Source organism: Maniola hyperantus, chromosome 12 (assembly GCF_902806685.2).
Source record: "Maniola hyperantus chromosome 12, iAphHyp1.2, whole genome shotgun sequence".
NCBI classification, from domain to species: Eukaryota; Metazoa; Arthropoda; class Insecta; order Lepidoptera; family Nymphalidae; genus Maniola; species Maniola hyperantus.
The window spans coordinates 12,227,957-12,246,549 of NC_048547.1; the positions used below are offsets into that span (position 1 = coordinate 12,227,957).

The 18,593-nt window shown below is 37.5% G+C and overlaps 2 protein-coding genes across 2 annotated transcripts; both read right to left on the bottom strand.

Annotated features, from left to right (window-relative positions):
- Positions 1-1,503: 1,503 nt before the first annotated feature.
- Positions 1,504-5,629, bottom strand: LOC117987236 (neurotrophin 1-like). The gene is made up of 4 exons (XM_034974193.2): positions 5,510-5,629; positions 4,449-4,568; positions 3,794-3,897; positions 1,504-2,849 (listed from the first exon to the last, which is right to left on the bottom strand). Exons 1-4 carry the CDS (start codon positions 5,525-5,527, stop codon positions 2,675-2,677), a joined length of 417 nt encoding a protein of 138 aa, XP_034830084.2. The 5' UTR covers positions 5,528-5,629; the 3' UTR covers positions 1,504-2,674.
- A 3,537-nt stretch (positions 5,630-9,166) lies between these two features.
- Positions 9,167-15,542, bottom strand: LOC138403115 (uncharacterized). The gene is made up of 5 exons (XM_069502344.1): positions 15,475-15,542; positions 13,781-13,923; positions 13,014-13,127; positions 12,424-12,524; positions 9,167-11,385 (listed from the first exon to the last, which is right to left on the bottom strand). Exons 1-5 carry the CDS (start codon positions 15,512-15,514, stop codon positions 11,208-11,210), a joined length of 576 nt encoding a protein of 191 aa, XP_069358445.1. The 5' UTR covers positions 15,515-15,542; the 3' UTR covers positions 9,167-11,207.
- Between the last annotated feature and the right edge of the window lie 3,051 nt (positions 15,543-18,593).

The following is an 18,593-nucleotide window of genomic DNA, read 5'->3' on the forward strand; positions in this document are numbered from 1 at the left end:
TTCATAGTTTATACATTATTTCAAGTGGCATAGTTAAGTATTTCGGATTACATGCCGTCGTTATTGATACATAACTTATTAATAAGAGTGGATACGTATCTTTAAGACAGGCGCGCTTTACCTCAGACTGCATCATGTACCTATATCACTAACTATATAACGTAAATAAAAACATGAAACAGTTATAATAGAATTATTAAGTACAATAATAAATGTGGCATGAATGGCATAAATGAGGAAACGATAGGTGCTGATATTCCGAACTTTTATTTTTTATCAAGCACCTCCTCAAGATTCCCTACCAGTTCTTAGGCTAATAATGTCTTGAATAAGACATTTAATAAAACATAAACGGGCAAATTAGTCTAATTAATTTAATTTATTTGTATAGGAGGAAAAGGAGTAGATTTTTAAACTAAAATAGAATAATTATTATTAAGGTAAGGATACTTAGGAACTTAGAAAAAACAAAAAGGAGGATATTACTTAATTAAACAACAATAATAATTTATTGTGTAAGAATTGGGTCTTGACCTGTAATAATAAAAGAAGTCGGTTAAAATGACGTGATTTTTGTATAGTGGTAGTTATGAGGCTAGAATTCATTATATAAGAGAATAATTAGAAAAAACATGATATTTATTTATTTTTAAAATAATTTATTATCAACGTCGAACGCTGTACGGAAAATATTTTTCAATTTTTTAACTTAAAATATATATTTTTCCGCAGAATTTACCTACTATATTTACGAGTATCTATATGTTAAAAAATCGAGAAATATTTGTCGTTTACGCCTTGTGTCGTCGTCAATCACTTTCCGTACAGTGTGACGTTAATAATAAATTATTTTACAAATAAATAAATATCATGTTTTTTTAATTATTTTCTTTAATAATGAATTCTAAACCCATAAACTAGCGCTATACAAAAAATCACATCATTTTATTACTACTAGTCATTGATTATAGTAGGGTTCATATCACTGACTACAGTCCAAGACCCTATTGCGTTGACGACCTCCCTGGCGCGGCAGTGGTGAGTGCTGTGGTCTTAAAGTGGGCGGTCCCATGTTCGGTTCCCGGCTGGGGCAATATGGGAATTTCTAATTTCTAATTGTCTCTTGTTTCGTCTGACGGGAGGCTTCGGCTGTGGCTAGTTACCGACCTATCAGATGCCTCACGGAAACCACACAGGGGTGTGGGTTAAATTAAAACTGCCAACCCCCCTTCCATGTTAGCCCGCTTCCATCTTAAACTGCTGTTCAATGCAATGCTGTGGTAAGTGGCAATGCTTTGCCACTTACCACAGCATTGCATTGAACAGCATGCGATGTGTGAGATCGCAGTCAAATTATCGTCATTGAATAAATATAAAGAATAAAATTACTTAAAAATTATTTTATTTCAATACTTACCTACTGAATACAATGTAATCAATATATTTTTACTAGTGAATAATATTATAGACACTTATCAATACAAGGATACAATTGGTAAATAATATTGTTTAAGTTTTGAAACTCAGCAAAATCAAAAAGAAGAATTTTATATTCTATCTATTTGATCTATCAAAACCGCCACCTTTTTCTTTTATATTTTTTTTAGATACGCTGTTCTGTACGGATTTGGAGTAGGTAACTAGATACCGCTAAGAGGGTCGGTCGCAGGTGGGTCGTCCATGATCGCCGCCTACCCCCTTGAGAAGAGCTTCCAGGCGATAAACACGGGGAGTCTGTCGTCCGAAAAGAAACCAGTCCTCGAGTCGGGCGGCGCAACTTTGTGTTCCTGGTGCGCTTAAGATGGTGTTTAGGGACTCGATTGGTCTCCGGAAGAGGGTCCTCAGAAGACGCCGCTGGCTGGGTTGACGCGAACGTATTTGGCCCCGTAGCCCAGCCACCAGGCCATGCGTAGAACACAGTGGGATTTCAGTTAGTAAGAGTCTGACATAACCTCCGTGCCTCCTCAGCCGCGGGTGTTCATGAGGATTTCCCCATGAAAAATGTAACTATGTGATGCCGCAAGCAGTCTTCAAGCCGTCCGTCCAACGTGCCCGAAGTTTGCGTCTGTAAGTAGGGCGCGTGGGTGCGCGTGGGTGCGCGAGCATGATTTTTTTTTTTAGTTTGGTCGTCCATATATTTTGCATGGGAAAAATAATTTCCGCCATCTTGAATTTTTTTCTATTCATCGAGTAGACCTTCGAATCCTGATCATCTTTTGCTAAGAAACCACTCTTCCATCTTTTATACTCTCCGAGATGGACACCGACGAAATTTGTATGGCGGCCATCTTTTTTTCGCCATTTTGAATTTTTTTCAGCTCACTGGCAATCGGATGACGTTTTGAGTGACATTTGCTCAAGCACCCCCCAGCTATCTTCAATAATTAAGCGTGCTTTTCACTCGTCTTCGAAATCCTCAATCATCAGCTCTCTCCTTATTTTTGCTCCGAATGAATTTTTGTCTTCTATACGAATATATCATTAAAAAAATCATATAAAAATGTTCAGGAGAGGTGATCAATGAGTGAGTTAATCAACACGAGCAGCCCATATAAGGTATATAAGAGGTTAATATTTATTTTACTGAAAAAAATCATTGCTTTCATCCAGAAGCTGGTCATCCAGAATGAAAACAGGCGAGAGCGTTTGTATGGAGTAAAGACCATCCGCGTTTTTATGCTAATCGTCTTGCGACACAGGCGCAGCAGCTGGGAACGTCGAATAGTGTTTTAATCACTCCATAATCAGTGAGTCCATACATCACCCTCTTCATAAATTTCTGGACACACACCCCGTGGTAGAACGACTTCGAGAAGTGTGCCATCTTGGAACAATTTGGAGATTTGGGCCTGTAAAAATAAGTAGGTAAGTATTTTATCTGGTAGTCTATATCCATACTAGGTAATATTATAAGTGTGTCTGTCTGCTAGCTTTTCACGACCCAACAGTTTAACCGATTTTGATGAAACATAGGCCACTTTTTAGCCCGAAAAATTTAAGAGTTGCTACGAGATTTTTAAGAAACCCAAATCTACGTTGACGTAGTCGCGGGCATCTTCTAATATTAATATCATTTAATATAAAAGGAAATTCTGACTGACTCACTGATTTATCAACGCACAGCTCAAACTACCGGACGGATCGGGCTGAAATTTGGCATGCAGATAGCTGTTATGACGTAGGCCGCATCCAAGAGGTTTTGAAAATGCAACCCCTAATGGGGTAAAATAAGGGTTTGAAAGTGTAGTCCACGCGGACGAAATCGCGAGCATAAACTAGTCTAAATATATACAATGAAAAGCTGAGTGACTGACTGACTGATCTATCAACGCACAGCTTAAACTACTAAGAAACGCTAAGAAAGGATTACCCTGACATATTTTCAAACAAGATGTTTATTTGAACTGAAAACTTCTTGAATTAACTCTCGAATTTAAGACCTAACTCCGGATTTAGATGTTTACAGAAAGAGATAATCAAAAACATTACTAACTTTCATGTGTGTGTGTGTGTGTGTTTGTGTGTGTGTGTGTGTGTGTGTGTGTGTGTGTGTGTGTGTGTGTGTGTGTGTGTGTGTGTGTGTGTGTGTGTGTGTAAAGGCAAAAACTTGTGTGCACATGTTATGTTACTCTTACACGCAAAAATTACTGAACGGATTTGGCTCAAATTTAGAATGGAGATAGGTAGGCTACTTTTTATCCAGGATAATAAAAGGATTCGGAAAATCGCTGGCATCAGCTAGCATGAGCTAGTATGATTCTATGAGATAAGGTCTCAACAAAATAATCCTTACTGGCACTGCTCTCCAATATAGTTCTGAGTGGTGCGTGTGCCCTCAGAGTTCAATATCAAATGCCACTTGTTGCTGGCATCTCGTGCTGCTTGCGGAGTATATAACTAAAACATTTGCACAATATATTAATAAATAAGTAATAAATAAGCCTTTTATTGACTGAAAAAATAATATACTTAGAGAACTCTATTTTTCTAGTAGCTAGGTACTCACAATTTTCACCCTTATATTATTTTATTACATGAGTACTTAGTTGAAACACAATTTTAGTTCTATGCCTCTATGCGCAATATATTAGTCTAATCTAAATATATAAAAGGAAAAGGTGACTGACTGATCTCTCAACGCATAGCTCAAACTACTGGACGGATCGGGCTGAAATTTGGCATGCAGATAGCTATTATGACGTAGGCATCCGCTAAGAAATTATTTTTGAAAATTCAACCCCCAAGGGGGTGACATAGGGGTTTGAAATTCGTACAGTCCACGCGAACGAAGTCACGAGCATAAGCTAGTAATATATATTTTAAAATGACCGCCACGAAAAGTAAAATAATTAAAAAGTGTTATTTTTTCTTGTTCGATGGTACGGAACTCCTCATGTGCGAGTCCGACTCACACTTGACTGGGTTTTTAATTAATAAGTAGGTTTAACCTCAGGTTTACTCCTGCAGAGATCTTCGTCTTCTTGTATCCTTGGCGACTCCTCAAAGGAATTTATGTAATTGTCCCACTGCTTGATATCTTCATTAAATTTTACATTTCGTTTTAAAAGCTGTAAAATATTATAACTTCTGTTGAAAATTGTAAGACCCGGAGAACTTCGTACCGCCTAACAGTTGATTCTTTAATTTTTTTTAATACTTACAATTTTTTTAATTTTCCTCTCCGTAAGAACCATCCTCGTACTTCAAGAAATATTATAAAAAAGAATTAGCGAAATCGGTTCAGCTGTTCTCGAGATTTGCGATCAGCAACACATTCAGCGATTCATTTTTATACATAGAAAAGATGTCACTGTACTGATTATTATTATCGCATTTGCAATTGCCGCCTTTTGAAACGGAAGTCACGTGATCTGTTGCGAGAAAGCCATCTTGAGTCGATTGTATAAATACGAGTGGTTGATGGTTTTTAAGCTAGTCTCGTCCGACTCGAGACTTAACGACTACAGTCACACTATGACTTTTCCCCTGACGTTATATTTGGCACCATTGCAAATCACACAATAATAAACCCTAAGTTCTAAGGAATAAAGCAAACAAAGTAATGGTGCCAACATGTCGTCAGGGGAAAAGTTATAGTGAACGGACTGTAGTAAATTATTTTTGTGTTTAGGTCGCCATTTTGATTGAGTGGTTGCAATAGCAATTATTGTGCCCTAATCAAGTTAATAATACCTATTGCAGTTAGGCTATAATAAAAGGTAAAACTCATTTAATTTCCCTTCTGGTATGTTTAGGTACCTACCTATATGAACCCAATTTAAAATCTGTATTTGTTGGATTTTCAAAGTAGTTTTTTAAATGATAACAAAATATCAATGAATTACCTAATCTCCTACTTATATGATTGTATTTTCTGGTAGGTACTTACCTACTCCTGCCTTTTTTAACTATCATCATAACAAATATAGATAGCTGCCTTGATGAAATGATGCCAAAATATCAATTACATTGATCTCCTACCTGAATTATTGTATTTTTTGGTACTCACTGTTCTAATTATCCTCATAACCAATAGTTGTGGATAGTTAGGGACATGTTCACAAATTCCTAGTTCTTTACACTTTTTCGGGATGATGAGAGTAAAGTTTTTCAAAAGCTCATTTGAAAGTAATACTTCATCTGAAAAAAAAACTATAAAAGTCAATTCATCATCATTATCAACAAGTCTCCTCTCAGAATAAGTTTAGTTCATAGTCTACCACGCTGGCCATGGTGTGGATTAGCAGACTTCACACACCTTTGAGTACAGTATCGAGAACTCTCAGGCATGCAGGTTCCTCACAATGTTTTCGTTCACCGCCAAAACTCTGAAAAGTTAGAGGTGCGTGCCCGGGATCCAACACCTGACCTTCCAAACAGGTGTCTTACCAAAGCACTCAGAGTCGCTAATCGTTACTTAAGATTGAGTTAAAACGAGACAGATTTATGTGAGAGATATAGCTCGTCTCGTTTAACTAAATCTTAAATAACAATTAAGTGACTCTGAGTACGGCTGTTAACCACTCTACCGTACGTACGCACAAACCTATTATTAAGTATTACTGTAGGACAAAACAGATTTTACTGGTATAAAGCTCCCTCTATAAAATATCGAGAAATTAGTCAGAGTACCTATTGGTGAAATTAAATCGTTTCCTTTTTGAATTCAACTTATTGTTTACTAAATGATGCTCGCAACTTCGTCCGCGTGGATTTAGGTTTTTAAAAATCTTGTGGGAACTCTTCAATCTTCCGGGATAAAAAGTAGCCTTTGTCCTTCCCCGGGATGCAAGCTATCTCTGTACCTTTCGTCAAAATCGGTTGAACAATTGAGCCGTGAAAAGCTAGCAGACAGACAGACTCACTTTCGCATTTATAATATTAAGTATGGAAGTATGGATTGAGGCTGGATATAAAATAATTGAACCTTTATATTTTATGCGTGACGAGTTTGGTTTCAAACTTGATTTCTGCACTGGAAACGTCACTTTAGCTTCATAGCACCGCGCTATCATCTGAAAATTGATAGACCAATTTTTCGATGGTAAGTCATTTTCGCAAGTTTTGAGATAACTATTATGAAAAAAAAACCGGCCAAGTACGAGTCAGGCTCGCGCAACGAGGGTTCCGTACTACAGTCGTATTTTTTCGACATTTTGCACGATAATTCAAAAACTATGATGCGTAAAAATAAATAAAAATCTGTTTTAGAATGTACAGGTTAAGACCTTTCATGTGATACCCCACTTGATATAGTTTTGTTACTTCGAAAATTGAAAATACTAATTATTATTTCATGATCACAATTTAATTTTTTTTTTTTTTTTTTTTTTAATATATGAATATATATTTTTTTTTAATACAATAAAACTTAAAGCTAGCCTTATCTAATTACTATAATTTTTTTTGTGTGATGTAACCACAAATTCACGGTTTTCAGATTTTTCTCCAAATGTCAGATATAAGATCTACCTATCTGCCAGATTTCATGATTCTAGGTCAACGGGAAGTAGGTACCCTGTAGGTTTCTCGACAGACAGACAACAAAGTGATCCTATAAGGGTTCCGATTTTCCTTTTGAGGTACGGAACCCTAAAAATATTAAAATTTCCAATACTTGCCAGTAAAGTCAATATCACAATAATATGTTTTTGAAACTGAAACATTTTGTAGGTTAATGTGCCCCAGTCGACTACTCCTGATAAAATGTTTGAACGTGTAATGAACAACGTTACCTATACGATTAGGTGTTGTATATATTTTATGGAAACTTTATTATAAATCAGTGAGGTCCTGTCGGTACGTTGCATTTAGTGAGACTTTTTATTACAAAAGCTAAGTACTAGCTGCTCGATCCGGCTCGAAGGACCAATTTTCACAGTCTCTTTTGAATCTAACAACTGACTGACAACGCATAGGTACGCAACGGTAGATCTTACTGTTTAAACTGTTATCTCAGATTGAGGATTGATCTCTGAAGCGCTCCAAGCGCTGCAGTGACCAATCCTTAATCTGAGTATTCTTAAGTGTTTTTAGTTTAAGTAGGTAGGATGTAAGTTAGAATATTAGTTTAATTTGTAGGAATATATAATTTAGGAATCATTTATTACTAACTAGATGATGCCCGCGACTTCGTCCGCGTGGATTTAGGGTTTTAAAATCCCGTGGGAACTCTTTGATTTTCCGGGATCAAAAGTAGCCTATGTCCTTCCCCGGGATGCAATCTATCTCTGTACCAAATCGGTTAAACGGGTGAGCCGTGAAAAGCTAGCAGACAGACAGACAGACGGACAAACAGACAGACAGACAGACACACTTTCGCATTTATAATATTAGTATGGATTATTTTTAAGGAGCGCCAGCTCGCCAACAAACTGGCTCACCAGTTTGGTGAGAGTAGGTACAAATAAATTAAATTATAATAAATTAAATTAAAATTAAAAAATCTAGAAACATAAAATTTTGCACAGGAGTTGCAGTTGTTGCTGACTAATAGGGAAACCAGCATGACTCCACTAGTATAAAAAATCCATGACTGAATTAATGGTCATTATAACTATTATCAACTATTTATTTTATTGATAAGAAAAAAATAAGCTTTAATTATTGTTAGGAGCCATAAAGGTCATAGCTCATTAGAGACACCCGGCACCCGACTTGCACCGCCTCGCCTCGTGAGGTTAGCACTTACTATAATGGACGTACGCTCACTACATCAACTCCGTAACGTCGCACGTGTAATTAGCACAAGCCAGTAAGCCTAGGCTTTCTGGCCTGTGGCGGATTGCCTCGCTCACTGACGCTGATGTAGTGAGCGTATCTGGGTAAGTTCATAATATACATAACTAGCTGATGCCCGCGACTTCGTTCGCGTGGATTTAGGTTTCTAAAATCCCCTGGGAAGTGTTTGATTTTCCGGGATAAAAAGTGGCTTATATCACTCTCTAGGTCTTTGACGATACCCATGCAAAAAATCACGTCAATCCGTTGCTTTGTTGCGACGTGATTGAAGGACAAACCAATAAACCAACAAACAAACATACTTTCAAATTTATAATAGGGATGAATACCTACTAACCGTACTAGGCGAGGTGGTGCAGGTCGGGCGCCGCGCCAGGTGGCTCTAATGAGCTATGACCTTAGTTCTACAAGTATCTACGTGATATGAGAACAAATAGGAATAAAATAAATAACCATCGGATCTGAACCGTAACAAAATAAAAAACCTTGATTGGCTTTTTATTTATAGCTTGTTTTTAGATAGATATATACATATACTGAAGTACGTATGTCTCTCTCATCCAATTATGTACGAAACTTGTGGCCGGAATCGTTAGGACCACCTAGGTTGGGGGTTCTAGGACCTACATAAAGCCCGATCAAGTTGCTTGCAGACGGTTATGTTACGGTTACGGTTAGATATACTTTAACCGTCAATAAAAGCATAATGGGTTGCACAAGTCAGGGGTAGTTAACTGTGGACTAAATAAAAAAAAACATACACTTATACACAAAAAAAGAAAGCAAATCCCGTCGATTTCCCGAAAGACATGCAAATAAATTAAACCTCCCACAATCAAAATTAGTACTGCATACCTCGAGTCCCTACGTAATGTCTATAAAGATATATAATAATTTAGCAGACAAAATTCGTAACATAAACAATGAGAATAAAATCAACAAAATATTAAAAAACTTTTTATTAGAAAAGGGCTACTATGCCGTAAATGATTTCCTTAACGACGAACATAAAAATAAATAATAATATGGGTCTCCCTAATAAGGTCTAAGGACCAAATTGCGACACCCAAACTGGGTATCCATAATACTTTGTACATAATAATATGATATTGTAGTTTATGGAAATGCAATAAATGAAAATTGAAATTGAATTGAAATAAAATTTTACATTAAGTACCTACCCATCATTTCACGATGTAATAAAACTGTGAATTACACCCGTGTGAACTGTGAAGCTGGAGCGGGTAACTAGTAATATTAGTATGGATGGATTCACAGAGAATTGAGTCTAACGAATGAGATAGGGGTTTACAAATAAAATCAGAAGTAATTATAATTACTCTTTAAGGCGCTGTGTTAGCTAAGATGCTTTTCACTCTGACTCATTCTAATATATTCAACTAGCGTTTGCTTGCGATTTCGTCCGCGTGGACTACACAAATTTCAACCCCTATTTCACCCCCTTCAGGGTTGAATTTTCAAAAATCCTTTCTTAGTGGATGCCTACGTCATAATAGCTATCTGCATGCCCGATCCGTCCAGTAGTTTCAGCTGTGCGTTGATAGATCAGTCAGTCAGTCAGTCACCTTTTTCTTTTATATATTTAGATGACTGTGAAGTGTGAAAAAATCAGTAGGTACACTTTTAAAAAATGTGGGGCGGGCAAGTCTTAAAAAATAAAAATACTTACATTCATTTTATACATATATTTTTATTGTACTTTATATAGAAAAAAACCGGCCAAGTGCGAGTCAGACTCGCGCACTGAGGGTTCCGTTCTACAGTCGTATTTTATCGACATTTTGCACGATAAATCAAAAACTATTATGCCTAAAAATAAATAAAAATCTTTTAGAATGCAAAAGTAACGCCCTTTCATATGATACCCCACTTACTACCACCAGATACTTAGTTATCTTACTTCGAAAATTGAAAATACTAAATTATTAGTTCATGACCACAATTTAATTTTTTTGTGTGATGTAACCACAAATTCACGTTTATCAGATCAGATTTTTCCCCTAATGTCTGCTATAAGAGCTACCTACCTGCCAAATCTCATGATTCTACGTCAACGGGAAGTACCTACCCTGTAGGTTTCTTGACAGACTGACAGATAGACAGACAGACAGACAACAAAGTGATCCTTTAAGGGTTCCGTTTTTCCTTTTGAGGTACGGAACATTTTTACGGAGGTTTTTCCTTTTAAAAGTAGTTAAATTACGAAACAATGTGGCTAAAATGATCGTAATTTTTTTGTTTAGGACTCGGCCGAGCCACATTTGTTTAGTGTACCGATTCTTTCACAATCATTGAAAATGTAAGAAAGTGCGCGAGAGAAGAAAACTTATCTTAGAGCTGCAGGGTTAGCATGGGCGGGGATATAATTTTCTCCCCGGGGAAAGGATAAAATCTTTATCCCCTCCGACAGCTTTATCCACTCTCCGAGCATGGGCTCACGGGTGGATATAATTATCCATAGTGAATAAAACGGGGGACTTTTCGGTTTTTGGATCTTTTCCTTTACCTTTATTGGGTTAATGGTAATTGGTATTTGGGACCTATGTTGGGTTTATGTTGGGGTTCCCAACCATATTCCAAACATAACCCAAACACAACCCAAACATAACACAAACACAACCCAAACATAACCCAAACACAACCCAAACATAACCTAAACCCAACAGGTACCGCGAGACATGTTTTGATTTTTTAAGTTCTATGAGAATAAACTTAAACCCACGTCTAATGTCGAGGATAAAATTGTCCCCGATTTAGGGATAAACTTCTCCTCTCCCCTGTTGCCGTGCTTTGAGAGGTGGACAAGTAAATTTTATCCCTCGTCAGTGGATATAATTGGGGGATAAAATTTTTGTCTCCTGCCCATGCTAGGGGGGCAGCGCCTTAAAGTTATTTATTATATTATTAAGTACAATATGATACAGAGTTGGCTCTTCTAGCCAAAGTCACGCCAGGCTTCTGGCGACGCAGGTGCAGCAACTGGGCAATGGGACGAATATCTCTTTTGCTTTTTTCTCGTCGTCGCTTATAACAAACATTTTTCTTAATGTAGATTTTTGCTCACAAACCACCTTGTATCCTTGTTGGGCGTATCCTATCGGTGAGCACGGTTGTTCATTGGAACTGAAAATAAATCATGTCAGTGTTTTGTTATTAAGTCATCATCATTATCATCATCATCATCAACCAATAGACGTCCACTGCTGGACATAGGTCTCTTGTAGGGACTTCCACACGCCACGGTCTTGCGCCGCCTGGATCCAGCGGCTCCCTGCGACTCGTCTGATGTCGTCCGTCCACCTAGGGGGGGGGGGTCTTCCAACGCTGCGTCTTCCGGTGCGAGGTCGCCATTCTAGCACTTTGGGACCCCAACGTCTATCGGTTGTACGAACTATGTGCCCTGCCCATTGCCACTTCAGCTTCGCAACCAGTAGAGCTATGTCGGTTACTCTAGTTCTCCTGCGGATCTCCTCATTTCTGATTTGATCATGTAAAGAAACTCCAAGCATAGCTCTCTCCATCGCCCGCTGAGTGACTCTGAGCTTTACTTTTTTACTAAGTAAGTATTCTTCATAAAAGATGTTGTTCTGACTAGGTACTGATTTGCTAATTCAAATGATAGCTAAACACTGAATGATAGCCACCGAACTCATTTGATATTTATTTTTAACTAGCTGATGCCCGCAGCTTCGTATGCGTGGATTTAGGTTTAAAAAAAATCCCATGGGAACACTTTGAATTCCCGGGATAAAAGGTAGCCTATGTCACTCTCCAGGTTTTAACTATACCCATGCAAAAAATCACGGTTATCCGTTGCTCCGTTACGACGTGATTGAAGGACAAACCAACGAACAAACACACTTTCGCATTTATAATAAGGGTACCGACTATCTTATGCTCGCGACTTCGTCCGCGTGGACAACACAAATTTCAAACCCCTATTTCACACCCTAGGCCAGTCACCTTTTCCTTTTATATTTAGATTCATTGAAGGTTGACACGGCATTACAAAGCAGTGGTAAATTAAACTAGTTGACGATTCAAAAGCACTTGTAAAAGTTTACTTGAGTAAAATATATTCTATTCTATTCTGTATAGGACATAGACAGGGGAGATCGCAGTCAAGGGGTTTTGACATGTTCTATGGCCAATTTTACTTACGCGCATACTTCCACTCGAAACGATTGCACAGGCTTCTTCTTGCTGTTGAGTACCAGATGCCAGTCCATGTTCATGTCTTGGGCTGCCCGCGGGAAGAATAACTAAAATAACCAAATAAATTATATCAGTACCCTTATTATAAATGCGAAAGTGTTTGTTTGTTGGTTTATTGCTTTGTTGGTTTGCCCTTCAATCGCGTCGCAACGGTGCAACGGATTGACATGATTTTTTCATAGGTTTCCATTTTTTTATTTTATTTATTATTAACATACAAGAGAAAATTACACAGAATAATATAGACCTGAGAGTGACATAGGCTACTTTTTATCCCGGAAAATCAAAGAATTCCCACGGGATTTTTAAAAGCCTAATTCCACGCGGACGAAGTCGCGGGCATCAGCTATATCTGTATCTGATAGTCTGATATCTCCTGACATCACAAAATGTAGGATTTTGTCGGGGTAATCTGAAATGGTGCTGACACATGCAAAATCTCAATGTTGATGTCAGTAAGTCAGTTGCCATTTTCAAAAGTAATGCAATAAGAGTACCTATCTGTCTATCTGTTGCGTGAAAAAAAGTTTGATTACCCTCTCACGCGATGCACAAAGCTTAACATCTTCACCCTCAGGGCCTTGCCTTCTAACTGTTTCGCTATCGTTCATCAACATATCCTTGTTGAACGTCGTGTGATGGCTCATGAGCTGCAATATTCACAATAAAAAACTAATTATTCATTATTAAAATACCAAATCGACGTGCATTCTATTTCTAACGGACAAGAAGATTGGTTCAGTTCAGACCAATAAAAATTCTCGTCCGTTAGAAAAGTAAAACCGGCCAAGTGCGAGTCAGGCTCGCGCAACGAGGGTTCCGTACTAAAGTCGTATTTTTTCAACATTTTTCACGATAATTCAAAATCTATGATGCATAAAAATAAATAAAAATCTGTTTTTAGAATGCACTTAAAAAAATCCCGCTTCCATCTTAGTCATTATAGACTACATAATCACTTACTACCATGTGAGATTGTAGTCAAAGGCTTACTTGTAAATTAAGAGGGCTTAGTAAGTGGTACTGATTCTGAGCACAACCTAATTTTAGAGTATTCGCATACTCTTCTTACTAATGTAATATGAAAAGGACAGACGGAGTTTGACAGTTTTAAATTTTATTTTTAGGTGGTAAGTAAACCCGTGATTTGAGCGCACAGTCGCGAGTCTACTGTTTTTTGTAACTACGTAACGTGCACTAAAATTTAGAGTTCTTAAATGTAAAGTTCATGTTCTGTCCCTTTTTAGCATTGTTTAAAAGAAAAGGATGCAGTAGTAGTACCTAGGTAGGTAGGTATACTCACCTCATCAATCAATTTATCGGCCAGTTCTTCGGGATAATCGGGGATGTCTTCGCAAATGCCGACTTCCAAGCATTCTTCAGGAATTAGCAGGTTCACCTCACTCTCCTCCGGGTACTCTTGGGGGAACACGAACCTGCCCTCAACTGAAATAGAATACCGCTTTGGGCAATCACAACAAAATAAAGATGTTTTTCGAAGTGTTAACGTGTTGATCAGTCTATATAATTCTTTTTGTTCGTTTGTGGCGCTCTATCTTCTTTATATAAAACACAACAAATGTTTCTATCTATGTCCGCTAAAGATTTTGAAACTATCTCTCTTTCTAAAACGGTTGCATTAGAAAGGCAATAATGTGAAGATATTTTTAGAGTGGTATTGTTTTAGCGTAGCACGCTGGGGTACCCACGTATCCGCTAGTGTTAGATATAAATAATTATCGAGACGTAGTCGGACATCGAATACAAACTATTTTTTTTTAAAGTGAACCAACTTCAAAAGACTAAAAAAGTTTGAATATTTTTTAAATTATTTACTTCAAACCAATTTACTATAAACTGATGAACAAAATATCAAAACTTATATTATTACCTAGGTAGGTAGTTTTTAATGTCGGCGCGATAACACTTTTAATCCATACTAATATTATAAATGCGAAAGTGTGTCTGTCTGTCTGTCTGCTAGCTTTTCACGGCTCAACCGTTTAACCGATTTTGACGAAATTTGGTACAGATATAGCTTGCATCCCGGGGAAGGACAAAGGCTACTTTTTATCCCGGAAAAACAAAGAGTTCCCACGGGATTTTTAAAAACTAAATCCACGCGGACGAAGTCGCGGGCATTCTCTAGTTTTTTTATATTTTTATGGGGGCCATTTTGAAACTTTTATTATTTGTTTTTAAAGCGGCAATAGAAACAAAATTCTATAAGATATTTAACCTATTACGGTTCACGAGATACAGCACGCTGATAGATAGACAGACTGACAGCGGAAGCTTAGTAATAGCCATAGATACCCTTCGGGTAAGGTACCCTATAAACTAAAGCCTGACGCTGAAAAACCACGCTCTAAAAAGTGCGAAACAAGAAAATAATATTTTCAACTGAAATTGTTGAAACTGAAACTTACAAACTGTTCAATATTTATCGTCTATTGAATAAATCTATACTATATGTATATAGAAGGAAAAGCTGACTGACTGACTGACTGATCTATCAGCGCACAGCTCAAACTATTGGATGGATTCGGCTGATGCAGCGATGCAGTGATGCAGATCGCTATTATGAGGTAGACATCCGCTAAGAAGGGATTTTTGAAAATTCAATCCCTAAAGGGGTATAACAGGAGTTTGTTTGTGTATCCACGGACTTAGTCGCGGGCATAAGCTAGTGACTTATAATAAGCTGTGTTAACCTAGTGGTTAGGACGACTGCTTTCTAATCGAAGGTCGGGGGTTTAAATCCGGGCCCGCACCACAAATTTTTCAGAGTTATGTGCATTTTAAGAAATTAAATACCACTTGCTTCAATGGTGAAGAAAAACATGGGGAAACCTGCATGCCTGAGAGTTCTCCATATTGTTCTCAAAGGTGTGTGAAGTCTGCCAATGCGCACTTTGCCAGCGTGATAGATTATGGCCAAAACCCTTCTCACTCTTTATTATCTATTACTTTATCATGATGAAATAAACAACTTACACGTAAAAATCGAAACTAATATCAAAATTAAGGAATACATATTCTAAGTACGTCTCTCTTAATGTAATGCCACTTATATTATGAAAAATATTATATATGAATAATGAATAATATTATATTAGCATGAATTTAATAGCGAGTGAGAGTTATCAAAATGCAATTAACTATTTTTTCGCATTGCAATATTGAAATGACCTTCGTACCGTTCGATCCACTTAGTGAGAAAATTATATTGTCATCCATACCTACTAATCCATACTAATATTATAAATGCGAAAGTGTGTCTATCTGTCTGTCTATCTGTTTGTCTGCTAGCTTTTCACGGTCCATCCGTTCAACCGATTTTAACAAAATTTGGTACAGAGATAGCTTGCATCCCGGGGAAGGACATAGGCTACATTTTATCCCGGAAAATCGAAGAGTTTCCAAGGGATTTTTTTAAAACCTAAATCCACGCGGACGAAGTCGCGCGCGTCATCTAGTACTAAATAAGGTATTAAAACACTCGTGTTTTAATAACCCCTATTACGCAAACTAAGCTGTGATAGCCTAGTGGTTAGGACGTCCGCCTTCTAATCGGAGGGGTTCGATCTCGGGCACACACCTCTAACTTTTCGGAGTTATGTGCGTTTTAAATCAAATATCACATGTTTTAACGGTGAAGGAAAACATCGTGAGGAAACCTGCATACCTGAGAGTTCTCCATAATGTTCTCAAAGGTGTGTGAAGTCTACCAATCCGCACAGGGCCAGCGTGGTAGACTATGGCCAAATCCCTTCTCACTCTGAGAGGAGAACCGTGCTCTGTAGTGAGCCGGCGATGGGTTCATCATGATGATGATTACGCAAGTCCCTATTGTAAACTACCTACTATTTTTAAATAACCATTTATTCTGTGACCAATCATTTAATTTATTTAATAATAACCTACCATTACAAAGTAAACGATCTCAAAATCGATTTGGTTCTAACCTTTAGTGACTTGCTATTTAAAGATTATAAGGTAGGTAAATAGCGACTAATTTCGAAAAATGTACAAAAATTGTACAAGTCATGCCATAGTTTTTAGGGTTCCATACCCGAAGGGTGCCGACGGGAGCCAATTAAGTACTATGGTTCCGCTGTCCATGACTACCGCCGCGTACGTATCCGTCCACGTTTACTATATTCACTCAACTCACTTTCTATTCTCCGGTCAAGAAATCAACATCATGTGAAGCGAAACAACGAAATTTTTTTTTAAATTATTTCTTGGTTAATATATTATAGGTAGATAATTATTATGTGACATGTGATATTATATTATGTGATATGTGACTGTTGAACATTATACTTCTAAAAAAAAGTTATAAAATAGCTTATTAATAATAGATAATAAGAAAATAAATTTTGCATGCCCACTGTATGGCGGATTGTAGCTGTAAATAAACCACTGTAACACCATCATTGTACCTGCAATCGTGCAAATAAATGATTTGATTTGATTTGATTTGAAAACGAGTCAAGGCAAGCCTCAATGAGGTACCTAAATCCACGTGAACGAAGTCGCGGGCATTAGCTAGTCAGCTAGTAATTTATATATGAGTTTGTATGCAGCAAGGCGCTGCCGTGTCGCGCTGCACAGCGTAAGTGCGTTCGGACATTAAAATTATGTTACGGTTATACCTACTTAGACCGTATAATCAATCATCATCATGATCAACCCATCGCCGACTCACTTCAGAGCACGGGTTTCTTCTAAAATTAAGAAGGGCTATGGCCATAGTGTACCACGCTGGCCATGGCGCGGATTGGTAGACTTCACACACCATTGAGAACATTATCGAGAACTCTCAGGCATGCAGGTTTCCTCACGATGTTTTTCTACACCGTTAAAGCAAGTGATATTAAATTACTTAAAACACACATAACTCCGGAAAGTTAGAGGTGCGTGCCCGGGATCGAACCCCCGACCTCCGATTAGAAGGCGGATGTCCTAACCACTAGGCTATCATAGCTATAATCAATTTTGGGCTCCAAATGGGTATTTTCCTACTTTTGAATTTGCTAAACATTACTTTATTATAAACTAGCTGACCCTGCGAACTTCGTTCCGCCTAACAGTCGATTCAAATTTTTTAATTTTTTTAAAAATATCAATTCACTATCAGAAATTCTAAAATCCCCACGATTTAGGACTTCAGTACTTTGCAGCATCAGGATTGGGGAGTTAGGATCCGAAGTTCAATGATGTAGCCTATGCTTGGTACCTAAAATAATTTTGCATCATCCGCAGTTCCTGAAACATTATAGTTTAGGAGTGCTGTACACTACATCATCAGGGTTGAGGAGTTGAGACTTGAAGTCTGAGAATAAAGTCGTTGCTTGGTACCTACTACAATATAAATTCACTATGAACACTTCATGAATCTTGATAACTCAGGCGGGCAGTAACCCTGCAGCATCAGGATTAAGGAGTTGAATCCAGAATTTTTTATGTGACCACCACGAAAACTTTTTTTGTTGATTTAAAAAAAAAATTGCAAATCGGTCCAGAAACCTCGAAAAAATCGATGTAGAAAAAAGAACCACCTCCTTTTTGACAGTCGGTTAAAAACCGATTACCTTGAAATATTTACGGAACAATTTTTAAAATATCCCCTTTCTAACAAAAAAAGAACGAATGAAATCGGACTACGCGTTAATGAATTACAACTCAGTATACATTTTAACTTTCATCCCCTCTCCTACGGGAACCATGCTGAATTTCGGGATAAAAAGTATCCTATATTCTTCCTCATAGTATGACCTCAAATCGTACCAAGTTTCATTGGAATCCATTCAGTAGTTTCAGCGTGATGCGCGGCCGTGATACAGACAGACAGACAGACAGACAGACAGACAGACAGATAGACAGACAGACAGACAAAAATGAAAAAAATTACAGTTTTGTGTTCAGTATCGATTATAGAGTGCCCTCGAAAAAAAATTTTCATTGTAAAATATTAAATAAAAATAATGACGTATGCTGAAAAAAATATTAAAATCCAACAAAGATGTACAAAGTTACAGGCATTTTAATTTTGGAGTGGGAGGTTCTTCTATTCCTTTCTTGCAAAACGAAAATTTATATGAAACCGC